The sequence below is a fragment of the Emys orbicularis genome, chromosome 13, assembly GCF_028017835.1.
Source record: "Emys orbicularis isolate rEmyOrb1 chromosome 13, rEmyOrb1.hap1, whole genome shotgun sequence".
In the NCBI taxonomy this organism is placed as follows: domain Eukaryota; kingdom Metazoa; phylum Chordata; order Testudines; family Emydidae; genus Emys; species Emys orbicularis.
The window spans coordinates 27,578,933-27,601,776 of record NC_088695.1 but is presented as its reverse complement, the minus strand read 5'-3'; the positions used below and the strand labels follow the sequence as shown (position 1 = coordinate 27,601,776).

Genomic DNA, 22,844 nt, shown 5'->3' with positions numbered 1-22,844 from the left:
GATTATCCCTAAACAGAAGGTGTTTTCATGTGTTCTAGCCGAATTCCTTTTAGATTTTACTGTCTTTATTCTGGGCTATATGAAACTGCCTGCTTGATTCTCCTCTCACGCCTGCTTTATCGCCGTGTAGCTCCACTGATTTAGCAAAGTTACTCCTAACTCATGCCAGGATGAGAGCAGGATCAGGCCACTCTCTTGTTACTATCTGTTGCATGTGAATATTTTTATTTGTTAGGGGTGTTATACCAAAGAATGATTATTTCTGAACAAAGTCTGAAGAGTGACCCATATCCTTATCAGGAAAGGTACGTACTGCCTGTTCTAGTGTGGCTTTTAAATAGCATTTTAATCTTGCAGCAAAATCTGTGCCTTTCCTGCATACTGGACACAGCATTTAATGGCACCGGGCAATACTATCAAAAATCTAACAGCTGGTAGCACAGAACTGGAGCAAAATTGAAGCCCTGCTAGTGGTATTACAAAGCAGAATACAATAGATGTCAGTGGCATCTCAGGTTTGTTAAAACAAGCTTGGTGTTAGGAAGCCGGTGTTTTACTGAGTATTCCAGCTGGCTTTCCAGGAGCAGGGAGCTTCCCCTAGACAGGTATAGAAGCACAGGAAGTATCTGCAGCAGCTCTGTTTAATTGAGCAGAATGATGCTGACCCAAAATATTCATTCCAGTCTGAGAGTGCAAATAATTACTATGAGCCAAATTCAACTCTTGGGTAAGAGGGTGCATCTCCACTGACTTCACTTGAGTTGTATCCATGTACACCAGGGTTGAACCTGGCCCAGTGGCAGACAGTTTTCTTTTTCTCTGAATCTCTGCCTGCAGGATTAGACCCAACATGGGAATAGACCCAGCCATACCAGAAAAAGCCAATGACCCACCTAGTCTAGTGCCTTGCTCCAGATGGGGAACAATGCTGGCTTCTTCAGCAGGTTTTAATTCCTTCATTGTGCAGTGTTACACCACAGGATGAATTTCTTCCTGACACTGGCTGGTTGACAGCGTAAGCCCTGAAGCATTAAAGTGGCAGCCATGACCTTGCATGTTGGATGTACATTGGCATGCCTTACCTGCCCTCCCAGTCTTCTTTGACTCCTGCCTTTTTGCATACTCTGCTTTGATAACCATATTCATTTATTTTATGCATCTATTTTTTCAACCCTTCATTTCCACAGAGTTTTCATATTTGCAGATCCAGATGTGCTCTCCAAGGCTGTATGCAATTCACTAGTCACTGAAGCCAAAACTGCTCAGATGTATCAGAATCCCAGATCGTGCATGTGCTATGTGATAACACGTGCGGTGCAGGCGGCTCTGGGTGAGGACTGTGATGTTGAAAGTTTCCAGAGGATCCTTCAGGTAATGGCTTAGCTGCAACTTCATATCACCATGAACTTGACCCATGTTTATGTGGGGCCAGATTCTCAAAAGAGCTCTGCTCTCATTTAGGCAACTTAATGAAGCGAACAGATTCTCAGAAGCACGCAGCCCCCACTAGCTTCCACTGACATAGAAAGCAGATTTTGCTACTTTTACACACATTGAACAGCACCTTGCCGCTCAAGTAGTTCCAGTGACGATGCGTGATTTCATACGGATATACGTGTGTGCGCGGCTTAGTGTACTTTGGTAGCTGTGATCACTTCCATTGTGCATTTGAAAGTCGGACAATAGAGTTGGTCAAAACACAAACTAATTATTTTTGCAGGACACTTGCAAAAAAAATAAATGTTAGGGGGGCTTTTTTTCATTTTCATTGAAATTTCTCACATTTGACAAAAACTGAAACCCCAAATTGAATTTTTTTCAGTTTTTGAAAACTGTTTCGGTTAAAAAAAAGTTCACTTTTCATTAAAAATATTTGGTTTTCCATTTCCAGGTTTGCCTTGAAAAACCAGACAGTTGAGTTGAAATCAACAATTTTCCCTGCAACTTTTTGTTTGAAATGAAAAGCCATTTTTTGTGTGAAAAATATGTCTCGTCAGGAAAATGTCCCGCTCTCCTGAGTAGCCTTTTTAAGGGAGCTCTGGAGATCAAGCATGATAGGCGTGGCCAGTTCAGGCACATTAGTGGAGCCCGGCAAGTGCTGTTTATTTGGAGCTCTCCATCTAACATAAACCTGGAGAAGGTCTCTCGCTTAGGGGCACCATCATCCCCTACAGAACCCTCTTCCCTTCATGTCCCAAGAGTCCGTTTCCTCTGCTGCTGAGTATCTTGCGCTCAATAAGGCCTTCAGCATGAATTTCAGCAGCTGCCTCTGCCTTGCAGCCGATGGAGCGCATAGCTGGCTTAGAGTAGGACCGAACACTTTGTCTATCTTCCTCCCAACTTGGCACCCCTGCTGCATTGGGCTGTGCAGCCTGCCAGAACTGGCCCCAGTGTTAGGGCTACAGTGTGTCAAGGGGTACGTCTACATGGAGATAAAAACCCACAGCTGGCCTGGGTCAGCTGACTCAGGCTCGCAGGGCTCTCGCTTTGAGACTGAAAAATTGCTATTTAGACAGGCTCAGACTGGAGTCCAAGCTGTGGGACACTGCAAGGGGGGAGGGTCCTGTCTACACTACTATTTTTAGCCACGTAGTATGAGCCCGAGTCAGTTGAGCCGGGCTCTAAGATTTGCTGCCATAGGTCTGTTTTTGCAGTGTAGATGCACCCTGAGAGTTTAATGCTATTTAATGGTCTCTTTTATTTCAGCAGCTGTGAAATGAGGGGGTTGGGCTTCAGTCCAGCAAAACGTAGTGGATGTTTTTTAGTCTCCCCCTTCCACATGTCTCCTATTCACACCCTCGGGTTATTAATAGCACCTCTCTGTGACAGAATAAGCCCACAGATGAGCTAGAGCACTGTTTCCGGCAAGTGGTGGCAGCCGTCGAGTGTACAGGAAGTGAGACGAATGCAGACCGTGGCCGGCACGCTGAGAGGCTGGAGAAAATCTACAGCATGGTGCTGAACTCCTCAGCAGGAGGTAAATATGCTGTCTACTCCAAAAACATAGGAATCAAGGGGCTGGGAAGTCCAATGAGGGCACAAGTCCCAGGAACAGCTGTGGCTGCCGAGTTCAGGGCAATCTGAGGAGTGTCTGCAGTGGACTAAACTTTCCTGAATCCTAGCAGTGCAGGTTCACCATTTCCAGAGCGACTGGGACGCTAAGGCCTTGCGTACACACTCAAGTGGCACTGCTCTAACTATGTCAGTAGAGTTAAAGCCTACAGCCCTTCTAGTGTGGATGCAGTTCTCCGGGTATAAAGGCGTTTACACTAGTATAGCTTATCCCCGTATGGGACAGGGAATAAGGCTTTGTCTTCACTACCCGCCGATCCGGTGGGTAGCAATCGGTTTTTCGGGGATCGACTTACCGCGTCTAGTCAAGACGCGGTAAAATCGATCCCTGATCGCTCTGCCGTCGACTCCGGAAATCCACCTCGGCAGGAGGCGGCAGCGGAGTCGGCGGCAGCGCGGCAGCGGTCGACTTTCCCGCGTCCTCACCGCTAGGTAAGCCGACCTAAAATACGCAACTTCAGCTACGGTATTCACGTAGCTGAAGTTGCGTATCTTAGGTCGGAACCCCGCTGCAGTGTAGACCTAGCCTTAGATATACTCGTAGAAGGCACGTTAATACCATTAGGCCATACCTGAATCGTTCCAAGATGTACATGGGGCTCTGATGAACTGCCTGGGCATATATTTGAATGACAGTTGATTAATCGCTGTGCACGCACAGTGCTGCATTTCCAATGCATCGATGAGTAATATTTTTTAAAAGAAAGTCTTATTTAAGCCCCCGATGCCATGAGACGCTCGGTTGTTTTGAGCCTGTCTAAAGCTTTATGGAACTGGTGAGAGGGTTAAGCAGTTTTTCCCATTTATGAGTTGGGCCCCTAGACAGGTTGAGCTTTAGAATAACTCGACCTACAGCAAATCATTGGAGAGTTTTTCCAGTGCAGGTGTGTGGGAAAATTGGCTGCTCCCTCATGTTTAATGGGCAGTTTCTTTTCATCTACCACATTGCTGGCTGGGCTGCGCTAAGTGCAAATAAGGACCCCTGTTAAGCGGGTGCTTCCCCTTCCTGCAGGAGGCAGTTCACCAGGAGGGCTCCACGGCACCCCACTGCCCAACCCGAATATCAGCTTCCACTTGTGGACTGACGAAGACCAGCTTTGTGAGTGCCCTTAAGTGACTGAAATGAAACCCTGATGGTGTCTAATTTGCCAAATTAACGGGTTGTAAATTGGCTCAGATGGTTGAGAGGCAAGTTTTATTTCTCCTGGTTCCAGAGCAGGGGATTGGCAGCACAGTGTGTTGGGTTAATGCACTAAGCTTTCCTGTCACAGGGTGGGGTGGCCTTTTAAGAGAGCTGGGCTGAGCAGAGGAGGCCAACAAGCAGCTCACTTAAGGTGAGGGCTGCCAGGAGTAGAGAGGCTCCTACAGAAGAGCCTGGGTCAGGGAGGATACAGAAACGGGGTCTAGGTGGAAGACCTGGCTGGAGATACAGGCTGGGTAGGTAGTAGGATGAGCCAGGTTTACCTGCTTTGATTGATGCTGAACTGTGTGTGTGAACAGTAAAGGTATCCCTGGGGAAAGGGACTGAAATATTGACACTGATGGAGAGTCACTGACACACTGGATGTGGGCTGGCTTGCACAGGAGTGGGGTAACTGAGGCAGAGGCAGAGTCCTGTGCTGGGTTTGGGGTGGCCTTGCTCTCTTTCCTTCTTGAGGATTTGGTGAGAGGCTATTGGATCGTTGATTTTACTGGCAGATTCTGTTTGGGAAAGGCCCACAAGGGGGATAGCAGTGAGGCTCCGCAGGGCCAGATAGCATTATTGGGAGAGATGTCTGAGGGCCCAGGGCTAGAGTAGCAGGGACAGCTACAGATCAGGACTGAGGTGCATTGTCATGCCTGTGTAGGGGTAGCTGGTGTGAACCCCACTTGCCCAGTGCCTGTCTGTGCTGTATGGGGCTCCCCCTGTTTCTTTTGGCCTCTCTTCCATGACCAATGAAAGCACATGCTCCAGATGTGAAAAGCAGGGAGGCAATGGGGTTAGTGGTTGTTATAGTGGAATTTCAGCAGACAGAGGGGCCAATGTTCAGATCATTTGACCTGGCCCAAAGCCCACTGGAGCGAATGGAAAGACTCCGCAGATGTCACTGGGCTTTGGATCGAGGATGCCACTGTGGCTCCCACTGGCCTCGGCCCGGGGATGACTCCCGCCTGCGCACCTGTCCTTCATCACTTAAAGGCTTTCCTCCCCCGCGCAGGGAAGGAGCTGGTGCTGTTCGTCCGCCCGCTGTCGCAGACTTGCGAGCTGGACTGCCTGAGCCAGGAACTGGACAATTTTGAGATCCAGGACATTGTGTCTGACTGCGAATGCTGCGAGCAGACCCGCTTCTCTGTGCTCTCCACGGACAGCGGCATTGAACGGGACCTGCCTGCGGCAGGCGAGGAGCTGCTGCCGCCCAGCAGCACTGACGTGGTGCATGCCAGGCTCCAGAGGAAGGGCGGCATTAAGAAAAAGGCATGCCTTTTGGAGAGCATGGCCTTGCTGCAAAACAGCTGCAATGGCCCAGGGGCAAAGCAATGTGGGAAGCTGCACAGGAAGTCTGACAGCAACATGGTGCCCATGCCTCACTTCCACAGACTGTACACTGCCCGGATTGTGGTTCTGGGGGATGACAGGGTCTTGGGGCGACTGGCCCAAACCTATTACTCACTGAGGTAAGGCTACAGCCTCCTATGAGGGGAGGTGTTTCTATGCAGGGTGCAGTGATGGCTAATAATGGGGAGGATTGTCCGGCACAGGCTTTGCAATGGGGCAGGATAGGTACTGGCTGCTCCCACCTCACGCCACCACCTGTCATGCTGTGGGGTTAACAGAGGAAGGGAAAGAGGGAGCCCAGAATGGAAGGGGTGGGGGGTGGGCTAGTATGAGAGCTTCATGGGACTCGCCTCTCCTGTTAGGTAACACCAAAGGCTCAGGCCTCAGAGGCACCAGGTCTGTGGTGGGCCACAGCCTGGAAGGGGAAGGATGATCTGGGAGCAGCAGGAAGGGATGTGGTGGGATTCTAGCGTTAACATACCACACGCCCCTAGGAACCAGGATCGAACCTCTGGCGTTAAAAGCAGGCTCCACAGCAGCCTGAGGTGACTGGCCCAGCGCCGTTAGTTCAAAGACTACAGCAAAAACGTAAATGCGGCTGGTCAAACATTTCCATGTGAAAACTTTTTTCGATGGAAAATTGGGTTTTTGAGGCAGCAGCAACTGAAAAGTTTTCACTCCTGGCGTTTTTATTTTTTTGATGAAAAGTTGAAATTTTCCACCGGGGACAAACCAAACATTTTCCAGCTCACAGACCTCTCTGTGACCCCCCCCCCCCCCACACACACACACTAGAGAAGGCCACAGCGCCGCACGGTGAGCGTGGATTTACATTAACGTGTGGTAAGGCCCGACATGCCAGCCATCGGTGAGCCTAAAGAGCAGAGCTGGTGGGAAGAGGGGGAGGAAAGATAGTACCATGGTTAGGGCACTTGCCTGGGACTCACGACCCTGTTCCCATTCTCCCCCCCCCCCCCCCCAGGGACATCCTAAGGGACCTAAGGTACCCCACTTCCAGGTCTGTATGTTGATGACTGCACTGCCCTGCCTCACAGGGCTGCTGTAAGGGTAAATAAAGATTGTGACCTGCTCAGATGCTATGGTAACGGAGCCCAGACAAGATAGGAAAGGAGTGTGAAGAGCACAGAGCCCTGAGGGGATTAGTAGTGGAAATTGTCCCCATGCTGAGGGAGCAATGCTGTTGAACTTCAGGGCCCCCCAGGATGCAGCTGTGGGCTCCCATTCCCCTGAAGCAGTCAGCTGTGGTTGGCTTATAGCAAACACTGTAACTTTAAAAACAAATGTATTTTTTGTATTTCAAGGAAACGAGAAACCAGACGTGTTTTCCTGACGCCAAGGCTGAACCTGCAGTTTTATTATGTCCCTGTTATGGAGGGACAGCCAAACACCTGGCCCACTCAGGTGAGCGATCACATAGTGGGGACCGTACCCTCTCTCTGCTCAGTCTTGCAGAGAGGCTGCCAGGGCTCGGATTGAGCTGGTTGGAATGTTTCTCTGGGGGCCCACCAGGTTTCTATAGGATTTAAGATTTTGTGTCTAGCCCTTATGACTCTGAAAAAACCTGCCAAATGGGACCCAATGCAGGGCTGTCTGGCTGAGTCTGCAGACAACCTGAAACCATAGCTCTGAGCAAGGTATGAATGGTTCAGTTTGTCCAAATGGGGTGTTGACTCTGAAACCTAGTGATGATATTTAAGATCTCAACATGACCTATTTTGTTGCTGGTCATTTTAACGGTTGTATCCAGCTACTCTGGGACTGTAGAAGGAGCTGAGGATCATGCATAGGGCCTTTGCAGAGAAACACAGTTTTTCATTTTGGCTGATCCCTGCTTCCAATCAAACGCTACGGCAGTGAAAATGAGTCTGTTTTCCTTTTGAGAGTCTGTGCCTGTACTAGGGAAATATGTGGCATCAGAGACATAGGACCTGATTCTTGCTCTGCCACTGACATGTTGTGTGGCCGTGGGCAAATCACTTCCCTTCACTGTGCCTCAGTTTCCCCATCTATAAAATGGTGATACTATTATTATTTGTAGCACCTAGGAGCTTCAGTCATGGAGCAGGACCTCATTGCACTAGATACTGTACAAATACAGAACACAAAGGCGGTCTCTATCCAAAGACCTGTCGGTCTAACCATCTCCATGTTTGTGAAGTGCTTTGAGTTCTTTGGATGAAAATTGCTAGAAGTGAACAGCATTATTTACTGAAGGCCGGATCCTGCAACAAGCTCCACGCACCGGATCCCTGTGTCCCCACAGACTCCATTGACATCAGTGTGGTCTCTTGGAGACTCGAGGGTCTTTTGGCACAGAGCTCATGGCAGGATCAAGGTCTAAATGAGGTTAGAAGTTGGGACAGCCGGAAACAGGGAGGATACCGTTTGGATCAGCACAAGCCTGCGATGCTATCATGGTCCCCATTGGAAACCAATGAACATTTACAGCTCCTGACAGTCTAAATTTGCCCCAGAAATGGCAGTATATCCTGACAGCATGTGCACGTATTATTAGTTAACTTAATTCATTAACTGTCTTTATTCTGGAGCACCCAGAGCTGCAGAAAATGTTCTAGCTGCTCCACACCAGCAAGCAAAGACACAGACCCTGCCCCCAAAAGCTGACCATCAAAATTTGACACAACTCCATGAGGGTCATAAACCGACCAGTGAGAGTGCACAGTGGAGAGGGGGTAAGATCAGGAGGTTACTGAGGGTCTGTCTACACTGTGTTTGAAAGGTGTGACTGCAGCATGTGTAGACGTACCCGGAGCTGGCTTTGATCTAGCTAGTTCAAAGCTAGCTCGGGTAACAATAACAGCAAAGTTGCGGCAGTACGGGCAGCAGCCACTCGGATATGTACTCAGGGTCCTGTGTGGGCGGGGTTAGCCCAACAAGCTGTCCTTGTTGGCACGGCTTCACTGCTATTGTTACCTGATCTAGCTTTGATCTAGCTAGACTTGAGCTAGCTTTGATCCAGCCAGATCAGAGCTTGCTTGGGAACGTCTACACGTGCTGCAAGCACACTTTCCAATTGCAGTGTGTAGACATACCCTCCGCCAGGTGTGAACCACATGTACCTGCACTTGCATTACCCGCTCTGGTACAGCTAAAAATAGCAGTTTAGATGTAGTGGCATGGGCTTCCACACGGGCTCTACAAAGGACACTGGGTATGTACTAGCGTTGCTGAAGCCACTGCATCTACAGTCACACCTCAGATTGCAGAGTAGACATACCCACAGAGGGAGATGGTTTGGTTAATATATGGAGATATACCTATCTCATAGAACTAGAAGGGACCTTGAAAGGTCATCAAGTCCACTCCCCTGCCTTCACTAGCAGGACCAATTTTTTTTTTGCCCCAGATCCCTAAATGGCCCCCTCAAGGATTGAGCTCACAACCCTGGGTTTAGCAGGCCAATGCTCAAACCACTGAGCTCTATCCCTCCTCCCCTATAATAGCAAGATTGCATCCCAGTAAAAGCAGTCGTTTGCTTAGCTTCTGGTGTCTTTAAACCTTTTCCTTGAGGGATATTATTCTGTGCATAACAAGCAGGTGCAAGGAGCTGACTGTCCTGTGCTGTGTGTTTCTCCTCCTCCAGGATCATACTACGCCTGGCCAGATGGAGCTCTGTGAGTTGGCTGTGTATCTGGGCAAAGCTGACCCTTGGTATGAGAGCAACATCAACACACTGTGTCACATGATCCCCAAGCTGGCCACCATGGTACGTGGGGGAACCCTTCCTTTTGTGCCCTGCTCGTGCCGGGTGCTTCAGAAACCACAGTGGGGCCTCTGAGTGAACTTCTCAGAGGCTAAAAGCCCCCACCTCGTGTTTCTCGCTGAGTTCTGTACTTTCCCAGTCATGTGGAAAATACAGAGCGGCAGCGCCACACATTTTGGGGTGCACGGTTGTGATTGTGTGGGTCTGCAGGGCTGTGATTTCCCAATATTTAAGGATTTGTTCAGGTTTTTAATCATTTTTATTCCTCTAAGAATATTCCAAGAGCAGTCGTGTGGGATGGCTGAATGGTGGTGGAGAGGGGGTGGAAATGGGCTCACGTTGCCCCCACCCAGTGGGTAGACTCTATGCTCTGAAGCGGATAGGATGGAAGGATGAAGAGCAGTATCCATGCTGGGGCACTTCACTGCAGCAGATTTTCTTTGGTCAAACTTAGTAACTGGGGAGGGGGAAGCAAAATAGCGAAATGAGGCGTTTGCTGAAAAGCCTGTCTGTGTAGGGGATTTGCCGCTCTCATTGCCTGGCTTTTTCAAAACGTTGTCAGATCCCCTTTAAACAGGGGCAGTTGGGTGGGATGGCGAAGGGAGGAGACTCTCCTCCCCCATGGTCTTGCTCTGACTGATCTTCATGCAGAAATAGAGTGCTCTCAGTGTGTGTGTGTGTGTGTGTGTGGGGAGGAGGGTGCCTCATTGTGGTAACTTACCAAGAGGGAGTAAGGATCTGAGTGATGATTTCAGAGAGGTGACTGCAGATGAAGCAAACTCTGCTTTCCACACAGCCCTCCTCCCTGAGCACGCACCCCATGTCTGACCCATTCATTATTGATGTGATCGCTTACTACGTGCGCCTGGGCATCCAGCCAGTCTATTTCCAGGTCTATGCTGTTAAGGTCAGTGCCTTGTCTGTCACCCTTTTACATAACACACCAGCCGCAGCCCCAAACCACACCCTAGTTCACATCCCCGATGTGGAAGAGGGCTTGCTGGCCAAGCTGTGCAAAGCTCCCAGGTTTTCCTGGGCTTCATGCAAATATCAGCTTTAATCTACGTGGTCTCCAGCCCCCAATATTCCCTTTGAGTGCCTGGTTCTAGTGATCCTCCAAATCTCATAGGGAAGCTGAGTTGGAGCCATTGGGCTCCATCTGGGTCACCTAAGGGCCATGCAGAAGAGCTAATTTCATGTGATTTTTGGTACTGAACCATAAATCGGTCCCGGGTTCCTGTTTAACTGGACCCAAGTTTGCTCGCGAGGTGCGCGAGTTCCCTTAGTTTAGATTCAGTGATGAAATATGGAATCAGGTGACTCATGGGAGGTTTTGCCAGACTCTACCTGATTGCTGCAGGGTCTTTGGATTTCCTGAAACGTTTCATTTATTTCCTGCCGTCTTCTCTGAAACAGAATCAATGTCAGACCTGACATTCGACATGAGACCAAAACAATTAGCAAAGGACTTTAATGAGACCACCTGGTTAGATCATTAGCAGGAACTGAATCCAGGGCCTCTAGCTCCAAACACTTGAGCTGCCTTTACCACTTTACCTCAAGGACTAGATCCATCAGCTGGGAACAGAACCAGGTGTCTTGCTATTTTCTGTGGGTCAGCCCCAGAGGGGAGCCAGTAACTCATCTTGTCAGTGCCTCACAGGACTTTATCTCCTTCCTATCACTCTGGCATTGTTCCAGCCCCCACCTCACTTGATCCTCATGTCATATAGCTGGTGAGCTTGTTATTTTTAAATTATTTTTATTCCTCAGTTTTTCTCCTCCATGTTGCAGACTCATGGCCAGATGACTCTCTGGGCATTTCTGTCAGCACTCAGGTGTCACAAACAGGAATTTACATGCCTCAGAGCTAATCAGCATACTGGTACAGGGACTGGGGGTCTTGTGTGGGAGTCCACACTTCAGTCAAGATGATACCTGGTGGTGAGGTGTACAGTGCCCCAGGGGAAATCCCCCTTGTTTACATTACTGGCCAATTCCGTGTTCTCTTTCTGGAAGTTCTTGAGCTCCCTGATACTGTGTTTAGGTTCTTTGATGAAATATGGAATCAAGCAACCCTAGGGAGGTTTTCTCAGACTCTGCAGGGCCGTCCTTTCTTCCAGAGCTTAGCTTTCCCCTGTAACGAAGGAGATGTGCATGAAATCACTTTGTTATTCCTGGCGTGTACCTTGCCTCTGGTTGCTTGTTTCACATATGAAGTCACAGCCTCTTTGTGATATCACAACTGGTTGCTGCAGAGATGACTGTGATGTCACAGAGGGTCACTCTGTGGGGAGCAATCAGGAGCTGCTCCCAGAGAAGGTTTTTTCCATTTTCAGATTTTCTTCAGCAACGAGGCTCAGGAGCCAGCAGAGGACGTGTTCCTCACCGAGCTGAGTGCCAAGGTGCAAGATTGCAAAGCTCCCAAAGGTGCGTAGCGGGTTTCAGGATCTCCTCCGCCACCAGGAATTCCCCTTCATCCCTGCTTGCCTCTCTCTTTAGTAAGCTTTCCCCTTATGTAATCACACTCACTTCCATCACCCCTGCGTCCTTCCACACACAGTAACGGAAGCCACAAGGCTCCAAGAGTGTGTGTGTGTGTGGGGGGGGGAGAAATTGGAAAAAAACATTTGCAAGACATTCTGCCTCCAAGTATTGTTGGTAGGTTGGGGACACTTGGTAAAAGAACAGGAAAGGAAACCTCCTAGCTCCTAATTCTGCCGTTAGAACTAACCTACAGCAATATAGCCCAATCCTGCTCCCATTGGAGTCAATGGGTGCCTTTGCATTGCAGCTGGATGTATATGCTGAATGAGCAATGTTGCCATTCGGGCCCTCACTTCCCATTGATTTCCCTCTTCCAGACCATATGCAGACAAAGAAGAAAACAACGCTGGAAGTCCCCGGGGCAGATCTCGCAGTAACGTATCGCAAGGTAAGATGCGACTCTTTGTCCCATGGCCTCACTGCTCACAGGACTCCTTTTGGTGGATCTGGGAGCTCTCTACATGCAGGGGCTCTGGGGCAGATCGCGGCGACAAGGGAAAACTGCCTTTGCTTTTGCCCGTGAGATGCTCCTTTCAGCACGTACATTGCTTGAGGGCTGAATGTGCCAGGACATCATCGTACCTGAAAAGAGATGCCGGCTCCAGGATCAGCCTTTGTAATAATGAGCCAGCTGTTCCTGGGAAATCCGGTCCCCCCTGTCCTGGAAATATTGATTAGGACGCACAAGACCCCTTACTGGTTAACTGTAAAGTCTAGCCTATGGGATTATGACTTCTAATGGGCCCTCTTTTTTCCTCCTATTGTACATCTACAGAGGAGGGGTACTTTTCAATGAACACTTTGATCATCTATTGTAGTAATCGTTTCCCTTTGTTTTGAGTCTCTGAGCGTTGCCCGTGTCCAGCTAATGTGTTTGTAAAGGTGTTCATCCCCCAACACTAGCCCCTAAGCAGTGTTTAAAATCATGTTAGCTGACACTTTTTTCAGAACACACATCTTTTTCCTTGTCTAGACAAAGCCTACAGGCCCAGTTCTGCCACCCTTATTTAGACTGCATAGTGCTTTACTCAGCGGCCAGTCTCACTGAAATCAGTGATGCTACTCACGGAGTAAGACATTATTGAGTCTGAATTAGAGAGGCAGAATCTGGTGCTAAATACGCAGACACATGTGCAAGCGCTGGAATAAATTGCCCAGAGAGGTTGTGGAATCTCTGTTACTGGAGATTTTTAAAAGCAGGATAGACAGACACCTGTCAGGGCTGGTCTAGATAATAGTTAGTCCTGCCTTGAGTGCAGGGGACTGGATTAGAAGAACTTTCGAGGTCCCTTCGTGTCCTACGATTCTATGATTCCCTGTTCTGCCTGAGCAGCTTAGAATCTGTTTTTTTTAAACATGGCCCTTTATATTTATAATTTTCCCACCTTTTTTCCTCTCAATTTAGATGGGTTTTCCCCACTCCTAATCTTATGCTTTTTCTGTCATTAACTGGGGCTGGCAGGGTGTCTTTTTGGGTTTAAGCAGGGGCTGGGTGACCGTGTCTTGCCTCGTTTCAAACCCACCCAAATATTGCGGGTTTGAAAGCTCAACTGGAACATGAATGCTTTCAGGTTTGCTTAGGAGAGGCTGTGAGAAAAGCTGCAGAGGGAGGAAATCCAGTGGGGTGAAAAGTGGAGCAGAAAGTGGAGCAAAGTGAAAAACAAACAGAGGAAAAATGTGACTGTAGACGCAGAGAGGAGGGGGAGGGGAGAGAGAAATCAAATGAAAAAACAAATTTAGCCTGTCCCAGTGTGCTCTGGATCAGGCACCCAGTTGGTTTCATTCAGGCCTAACATGTTAATCCCTAACTTGTAACTGAGTGAAATGTGCCTTTTGTGCAGGTTTTGCTGAGTAATCGGAAGAAGGAGGTAGAAGTCTTGCTGCGATCTACCGGCCTGGTGATGAAAGCCATTCCCTCCAGTGAAACAGAAGGTGAGGATTCTCCTGGTGGGGCACTGTTTGCTGAGCTGCCAACTATTTAGTGTTTTGGGGACTTCTGAGCTCAGCGCATGCTTTGGCTGGGCTGGGGGAGCTGAGTCCGTGCTGCATGCGGACCCATGTGCTGCAGACATGATCACTACAGCTCATGGTCAAGTATCTGGCTGTTGAGTCTCATGCCCCACTTTTAGGGAGCGCCCAGTAACTGAGGATGCAGCATTGGACTCAGTTATGCTTCTTTGTGCCATTATATCCCACCTCTTCTGCATTTGCCTGGCCGAGGAGGAAGGGAGGAAGAAAGAAAGAGATGTCTTTGGGGGATAGACCTTCAGCTGCCATAGCTCCTCCTTTGCGTCTGCCCCATGAGCCCCAGTGGAGATACCCCCTTGGGGTGGCAGAGGATGGAGTCACTACAAAGGCAGCGCTCTCAGCCTTATGTAGTGCAAGGGGATAAGACAGGAGTAACTTGTGTTGCTCTCCGGGGCCCCCGCGGGCTGATGCTAGGAGCTGGACCCAGGCGCCCCAGGCAGGCAGACGCTCATTCTAACATAGTACCTTTGGGGGTGATGGGGAGCACACCAAGAAGGATTAGCAGTGGAGGATTCCAGAAGACCTCACCCAGCCAAGACAAGGCAAGCTGGGCTGACCTGTGCTCTATTCTCAGTCTAATGCCCCGATTTTGTTGCAGATCTGGCGTGCTTGAATGTAAATATTGCTGAAGTCGTCAAAACCTCCAACCTGTCGGGAAGATCATTTTCTGTAAGTAGCTGTGACCCCCTGGCAGGAGTGGTGGAAGCATCCTAAAAGTGGGGGGGCCACAGGCACCTGAACCATGGCCCCGCCCCTCACACTGCCCCTTCCCCCTGAGACCCTGCCTCCCGCTCACTCCTCTCTGCCCCTTCCCACCCATCGCTCGCCCTTATGGCCGGTAAAATGTGGGGGGACTCCCGGTGCCCCTGTCCCTTGGAGGTGGTGATTCAGAATCACAAGCTGAGCAATGTTGGGCCAGGCCAGTGCTTGAATGAGAGGTCTCCCAGGAAATCCCAGACGGCTGCAGAGGAAGGAGGACCAGCCAGCCTGGCTACACAGACATGGTGTAAGGGTCCTGTCCACATGGCAGAATAAGGGTGTTAAAAAAGGAAGACTGCACCCCAGACTCCCAGTGCTCTCAGTGATGGGTCCACCTGGGATGCAGGGCAGGACTTAGAGTGCCTGACCCTGCAGATGCTACTGAGGCTACTGCTTACTACTATGAACAGCCTATTATTGGCCAGGAAGCTACTCACGGTAGGAAATAGTGCGCTCAGCAGGGTTTGCAGGATCTGGCCCGTTGCTCAGGATCCTTTGGAATGAATGAATGATGTAGGTGGAGAAATGTAATTAGAAGCTTGATTATTAGAGATTTTACTTATTGCTACAGCAAAGACTGAAGAAGGAAATCCCCCATTGCTCTGCAAAAGGAGGAGGAGATACTGCACAGAGCTGCTCAGAAAGTGGTTTCAGTTTGTTTTCTCCCCTGTCAAATTTCAGCTTTTTGCTGGAAACCCAAGCAGTTCTGTCACTGCCCCTCAGTACTGCCCGGATGGAACACCATGCATTAGCATTTCTCCTCTGCAAGACTCTGCCATTGGAGCAGTGTGCCTTGGTGTGTAGTAGATATTATGATCCAGAGGACAAACATCCACTAGATATAGGGTTGGATCCTTGTTTACAGGTCCCTTTGCCCCGCCAGAATGGTGCAAAGAGGGCTTGGTATAACTGAAGTTATGAGGGCAGCTTGTGTGGGCTCCCCGCTGCTAGCTCTAATCTAGCAGTGCAGATGCAGCGGCACAGACCCTGTTGTGAGCTAGGCGCTTGTACAGCCAGTGCCACAAGATCTTCCCTGCTACTTTGAGCTAGCTTAAAGCTAGTTTGGGTGTGCCTACGTGAGTGGCAATCACACCTCCAATTGCAGTGTAGACATATCCTGAGAATCAGATCCTTTAGGGCCAAATGGACCAAGGGCCTGTTTCTTTATCACCTATTCCCACATATTTCAGGCATCCTGGGTGAGATTCAGTGACTCACAGCCCAAGGGGAGGGGGGCTATAAGCCACCTTTGTGCCCTCCCAAACCTGGGCTGCTCTGGGGACTCCAGTGTACTTTAAACAGCCCTAGGGGCCTGTCAAGGTTATGGCAGCCTCCCCCATCTCCGCTGTGCTGCCTAGAATCGCTGCAGCACTGAGCACTGTAGCCCTGCCCCTGACTCACCCTTCCTGCCCCACCTCCAGCATGACCCCAGGCTACACCAGGGCTCGCAAAGGGGTCCTCAGAAAGCAGCTTTGCAGTGCCTGTGTCAGGGGAAACCTTCCCACGCTGGCATAAAGGGTCTAGAGCGGGGGCTGGGAGATCTCACACCAAGACTCTAACACTAGCAATCCCTTGTAAGGCTGCTTGAGCACCAGGCCTCCCCGGTTACTGTGGACTCTGGCCAGTGATTTTGGAGGCCTAATTTGGGACACCTTAAAGGGGCCTGATTTTCAGAGGTATTAAGTAGGGTTACCATATTTCAGCAAGCAAAAAAGAGGACGGGAGGAGCCCCGCCCTAGCCCCGCCCCTGCCCCTCCCACTTCCCGCCCCCCTCAGAACCCCCAACCCTCCCCCCGCTCCTTGTCCCCTGACTGCTCCCTCCTGGGACCCCTGCCCCTAACTGCCCCCCAGGACTCCACCCCCTACCTAAGCCTCCCTGCCTCTTGTCCCCTGACTGCCCCCTCCTGAGACCCTCCCCCCATCCTAACTGGCCCCCTAGGACCCTACCCCCTACCTGTACCCTGACTGCCCCAACCCTTATCCACACCCCCACCCCCAGACAGACCCCTGGGACTCCCACGCCCCATCCAACCACTCCCCACCCCCTGACAGTCCCCCCAGAACTCCCGACCCATTTAAACCCCTCTGCTCCCTGTCCCCTGACTGCTCCGATCCCTCTCCCCACTCCTGCCCCCTGACAGCCCCGCCCCCAGAACTCCCAAACCCCCCCCCCCGTTCCTTGTCCCCTGACTGCCCCCTCCTGGGACCCCTGCTCCTAACTGCCCTCCAGAACCCCACCCCCTACCTAAGCCTCCCTGTTCCTTGTCCCCTAACTGCCCCCTCCTAAGACCCCCCCACCCTAACTGCCCCCCAGGACCCTACCCCCTACCTGTACCCTGACTGCCCAAAACCTTATCCACCCACCCCCAGAAAGCCCCCCCCCGAACTCCCGACCCCCCATATCTTGTCTGCCCCCTCCAAAACCTCCCTGCCCCTTCTCCGACCCCCTGGCCCCCTTGTTGTTGGCCTTCGCCTAATGTCTCTGTGAACTTGCTCATGAACGGCCTGAGCCGTTTGTCCCGGCACGCTCGTCCTGGCAGGCTGGGTAGCAGGGGAGGAGGAGCCGGGGAGGAGCTCCAGACTGCCGGAGGCGATCTGCGAATGCAGGGAGGGAGGGACGGAGTGATCTCTGCTGCAGGTGAAGTGGAGGAGGGGCTCTCTCTGGCTGTCGGAGCCCTATGTAAGTGGCACCATCCGGCCTGCTGCCCTGTTAGCCGCGCGTGCTCTGCATGGTGGGGGGGAAGTCCGGACATTTACAAATTCCCCCCGGACGCTATTTTTAGCTCAAAAAGCCGGACATGTCCGGGGGAATCCGGACGAATGGTAACCCTATATTAAGCATCTGCATCTCTCGCTGACTTCAACTGGGGCTGTGGGTGTCCTTTAAGGAGCCTCAAGTTAGGCACCCAAATCACTGGCTGCTTTTGAAAATATTGGCCAATTTGTGCCAGGGGGAAATAAAAGGAAGGAGCCAGTTCCCTCTTTATTCCAGCAGTCGTGTCTTGTGTTCCAAGGTTCAAAAATAGATGTGTGCACACACACACATTCACCATCTGTCTTGGTGCAGCCTTGAGAAGGTACGTGACAAATTCAGCAGGGCTTTTTCTTCCCTGTTGTTCCAGTCAGCAACAAACAAGATCAGAACACGTAATATCAAAATCCAGAGCATGGAACAAAGGACCTTCAACCTATGCCTGGACAAGGACTTCAGAAGGACCTACACGAACGTGGTCGGGTAAGGCTACTTTGCTGTAAGGCTTTAAACAAGCATCAAACTATTGATTTAAAGTTAGACTTCCCCGGAGACACAACATGTCTTTTCACAAGGGTTGTCAGGACTACAGAGGAAGTGATGTTGGCTAGTGCCCAGGCCTGGAAGTCAGGAGATACAGGTTCTAGTCCTGACTCTGCTTCTAACTTGGTGAGAGGCCCTGGGTGAATCACATGGCCTCCCTGTGCCTGCTATCACCAGAGTAAAATGAAGTCAGTGATATTTACCTTCCTTTGTAAAGTGGTTTGAGATCTTTGCCTGGAAAACACTATGTCAATGCAAACTATTTTATCATATATATCGTAAATGATAAAAGAGAGTGGCTCAAGCAGATGACTGAGGGTTGGGAGATCTGGCTCATTTCCCAACACTGCCACAAACTTCCACAATATCTCAGTATTCCCACCTTCCCATTTGTAAGGTGCGGATTATACTCTCCTAGTTCCCATAGGGGGGTTCTTAAGCCTAACTCATTAATGCTTGTAAGAGACAAGGTGGGTGAGCTAACATCTTTTATTGGACCAACTTCTGTTGGTGAAAGAGACAAGCTTTCAAGCTCCACAGAGCTCTTCTTTGAGATTCATGGATAGAAAGCATTATCCAAGTGCGTGTTTGCACATGATGCACTGGATATGAATACAGGAATCTTCATTTCTTGCTTGAAACTGTCGTAGAATGTTATTTACTGTTAAAGAGTTTCTTGAGTTCTACCCCAGCAGTGGCTGCATTTCTGTGGTGGTGGAAATGATTCTTCTCTACAGCTTGTAGAGTGATTTGGGATCCTTCAGGATAAAAGGCACTGCAGAAATCTGAAGGTGGGAGGGAGTAGTCTGTGTGAGCAGCTTCGATAATATAGCAGCAAAAAATGAGGTTCTTTCAAGAATTTGTGCAGGCTGGATTTGTATTTTAAGAACCACAATTTCATAATTTTGCCCCAAGTAGCACCACCAACCAAAATGTATCATGTACCAATTCATATGCAGCCACCACAGTCATCTGCAGGGGTTTGAACCCAGGACTCTAAGCCCAAAACCGCAAGCTACCACTTGAGTAGAGCCGGTTGGAAAATGTCAACAGTCAAAATTATTTGACAAAGAAAAGGAAGATTCTTTTTTTGTATGAAGATGTGTCCCTTTTTTAAACTGGCTCAACAATTGAGCTGAAGGAAAAGCCCTTTGTGTGACAGAAGTTGGCTGTACAGTCACAAATCAGCCACTTGGAGGAGATGTGATCATACACTAGACCAGAGCATTACACATGCTCACATAACTGTGCACATAAATGCTGCATATGCAGCTCTGATAGCCGGGTGTGCAAACTGGTATGGGTGCATGAGTATTAGTGCATAGAGATTGGCAGCTTGCATGCAAACAGGCCAGTTTGGGTGCTCACAATGTAAGGCCTGAAAATGAAGCTCCATTTCTTATTTAGGGCAAAGGTTACTGAAATCTCTGATTTTCCTAGTTTCTGGCTACCCTCCTCTTTTGCCCTCTCCTCCCCTGTTTTCTCTCTCCCTCATTACACATAGCCAACAGCGAGTCTTATTCTATTTCTTTCTATCTGTGTTTCTTTTCCGCTGTTGAAGAGGATTTTGAGGGAACTGCCTTCCAAGAAAGCTGTTTGTGATTCTGGGTTGCCCATCAAGGGAACAGTTGGGTGTAAGAGACAGGCCAGTGATCTGTAAACAGCCCTGTGGGTGGGATGTGCTTCCCTCCAAGCCTGGAGGAAGGGATTTCCAATGGCAACAGCCAGAGGCCACCAAAGACAATCTGCTGCCCTAGGCAAAACTTCAGTGTGCCGCCCTCTCCTCCCTGTAAGCCTAGGACAATAGATTTGGCTGGCTGCCTCTCCATGACAGAGGGGTGGCTGGGCCAAATCTGATTGAGTGGCATTGCGACCTGGCATTCTCAGTCACAACCCCACTCAAATTTGGCCCAGCCGCCCCTCCGTCATAATGGAGGGGCGGCTGGGCCAAATATGTCACCTTAGGCAGCTGCCCAGAAATCTGATGCCATATGCAGCTGCCTAGTTCACCTATAGCCAGTAGCCTCTGGCAGCAGTGTAACCTGAAAGATTTGGGGCCCAGCAGGTAAAAAAGACTTAACAGCAGTTTCTTACAAACCTCACCAAGGGACACATTGTGTGAAGCTCATGGATAATGGTGCAGTGTGTGAAACGTTTACAGAGACCACAAATGAGGCCTTCAAGAAGTCGGAGAGGAAGCAAACTGGTTGCTGTGAGAAATGCAATTCATAGATGGTGCTTTTTCCCCCTGGGTAAAAGCTTGTGCTGGGGGAGACTGCCATCTTTTGGATGAAGTGTAAAACCAAGGTTCTTGCTTCTTGTCTTCATAAAGGTCCCATGGCACTTTTTGTGCAAACAGCAGGGTGTTAGCTTTGGAGTCGTGGCAGAAGTCCACTCTGAGTAATTACATTCCGCGTTAGTAAATTTCCTCCAGCAGTTTCAAATGAGACAGTTTTCTCCTTTGTTTTCTGTCCTAAAATCACTGGGCAGTGTTGTGGGCACCATTAAAAGCTGCCACATCCTGCATCAGCAGTGGCTGCCTTTCAGTGATGGAGAAGTGAAGTGTTAATGTATTACACAGGCTCAAGCCTCAACATTTGGATCTGGAATTTGAACCTCCCAAAGTTCAAGGGAATTGGATTAAAGGATTTTGGCTGGAGTCAAATGCAAAATTTGGATCTGGGTTTGGATTTCAATTGCCTTCAAAGTTCTGGGGAGTTTGAAGGTGGAGTTTTGATTCAGGCCCATCTGTAGTCCATACAGTTTGCATTCCCCTGAATCAAACTAAGGCTAGCCTAAAGCGCTGTGTAATAACAATAATAATAACAATAATAATATGAATTAGATAATCTTTCTAGCAAAAACCAGTGCAAGATTACAAACAGATTATAAATCTTAGTTACATGGATGTAAATCCAAAGCAACAGCCAAAGCCAATGGAGTTACTCTGGATATACACTGGTGTAACTGAGATCAGTATTTGGCCCATGATTCGGCATGTTTAGTAAAAATATCTTTCTTCTCTTGCAGTGTGGAAGTTTCTCCTTGCCTGGAACCCAGCTATTGCTTGCAAAAGACAAGGACAATGAAATTCAGCCTGCATGAACCGGAGGATGTGGGACTGGCCAAATACATGCCCAAATCTTTGCTATTGCCCATCAACACATTTGCAGGCATCATCCAGTGAAGAAGATAAGAAAAAATTGACATGAGAGGCATTTGTAAGAATCCCTGGTTGGGTCACAATAGAACGAGGACCGAAGAACACACTAAAAGCCACCTACAGTGACTTCACAACAATTTCTCTTGTAAAGCTACAACTGTACGGGAAGTTAGGGCTCAAAGAAGAAAGTAAAAATCAGGCAAACTGTTATAATGCCTTGGCTTAGGTCTGAGCCAAGGAGCAGAGCCTGGGAGAAGGTGGAAGAGCAGGAGTTCCTGTAATGCTGAAGAGTGGAGCTGGGCTGGGGAACTGAGGACGGAGGGAGATAAGCAGGAGTCAGACCGTTATTCTTCTTTGTGTGTCAGTAAAATACCTTGAGAGGGGAGGAGGGGTTTCTTCGGGAGAAGGATTGGAGACAAGCTGGCAGAGTTTGGCTTCTGCTTGCTTTAGGTGTGGCACAAGGTGCAATAATTATTTAATATTTTATATTACAGTAGTGTCTGAAACCCCTAATCAGGGATCAGGGCCCATTGTGCTGGGTGCTGCAGATATACCTGAAGCCACGGTCTCTGTTCCAAAGCAATATATTTGAGTCACCTTGGGCACACAGGCAATTGCCTCCAAACATTCACTCAGCAAAGAAGAAAGCTTGTAAGGGCTGATTGGAATTGGGTAGAACATGTGCATCACTAGGGTCTGCCGAGCTCCCACTGAGGTCTGTGGGAAAAACTGCCATGGACTTCCATGCTAGTGACTTTGGCTAGGATCAAACAAAGCTCCCATAGCAGCAGGTGCACAAGTTCCTATCTTCATTCTTGCTCGTTGCCAGCTGAAGTCATTTCAGATACCCCGTGCAGATTCATTAACTTGTCGGATCTAATCCCGAATGTCCAGAACAGCGCTAACAAGGCTTCCCTTAAATCCTAATAGATGTGATCATTAGACCTTCCTTGCGTGAGACTATCAGTGTCTGCTCCTAAACACTGGGTTACACAAACCCCAAATTGTTCTCTGCTCCCACACCTCATTGCCAGTGTTGCTTTGTCACAAGGATGCAAGAAACAGCTACCCAAAGAACCCATCAGTGGCTTCTCTAGTTTCTTGGCCTTCATGTGCTTTCTGTTTGGTTCACATGCTATAGACTGGTGAGGAGTGCCTGAGAGCCCAGAGCAGTTTACAGGTGGTAATGCGTTTTAGTGTAGTGCATATTGGGCCAGGTTAATTTGCAGTTCCATAAGGTCTCAAGTGCAGCACACGCTCCCCAAGAGATTCTGCTCATAGCCAAAGCAGCCCGAACAGGGGATGGTGCTGTCTGATGAAGGTGACCGTAGGGGAGTGCTGAGTCAGTGCATCCCAGCTGAGGGGTAAGCCAGCAAGACTCCCACAAGAGCTGCTGGTGGGACTTCAAGCTGCACCCCCCAGAAGAATCCCTACAGGAGTATGGCAGGGAAAACAACATCCCCCCTGCCCCCAGAAGTGACTCCACACTCTTGCCATGGAACTGCTGGCCAGGCTGGGATGTGATTTTTATCTGGCCAGTGGGAACTGTTCCTCTGACAATCGGGATACTTAATTTAGTGCCTGCATGTGGAATAAGAATGTATCCAACCAAACTTTAGGTATCCAAGTTTGAAATGTTGGGCTGCAATGTTTAGATCGGGCCCCTCTAAATAACCCTTCACAGAACTGCCTTGATTAA

The 22,844-nt window shown here is 49.4% G+C and overlaps 1 protein-coding gene across 1 annotated transcript; it reads left to right on the top strand.

Annotated features, from left to right (window-relative positions):
- Nucleotides 1–237: 237 nt before the first annotated feature.
- PIK3R6 (phosphoinositide-3-kinase regulatory subunit 6) lies at nt 238–21,169 on the top strand. The gene is made up of 14 exons (XM_065416069.1): nt 238–305; nt 1,188–1,371; nt 2,830–2,977; nt 4,085–4,171; nt 5,271–5,727; nt 6,931–7,030; nt 9,234–9,356; nt 10,150–10,260; nt 11,693–11,783; nt 12,218–12,288; nt 13,742–13,832; nt 14,527–14,597; nt 17,810–17,922; nt 21,013–21,169. The coding sequence occupies exons 1-14, from the start codon at nt 253–255 to the stop codon at nt 21,167–21,169; spliced, it is 1,857 nt and encodes a 618-aa protein (XP_065272141.1). The 5' UTR covers nt 238–252.
- Nucleotides 21,170–22,844: the final 1,675 nt, after the last annotated feature.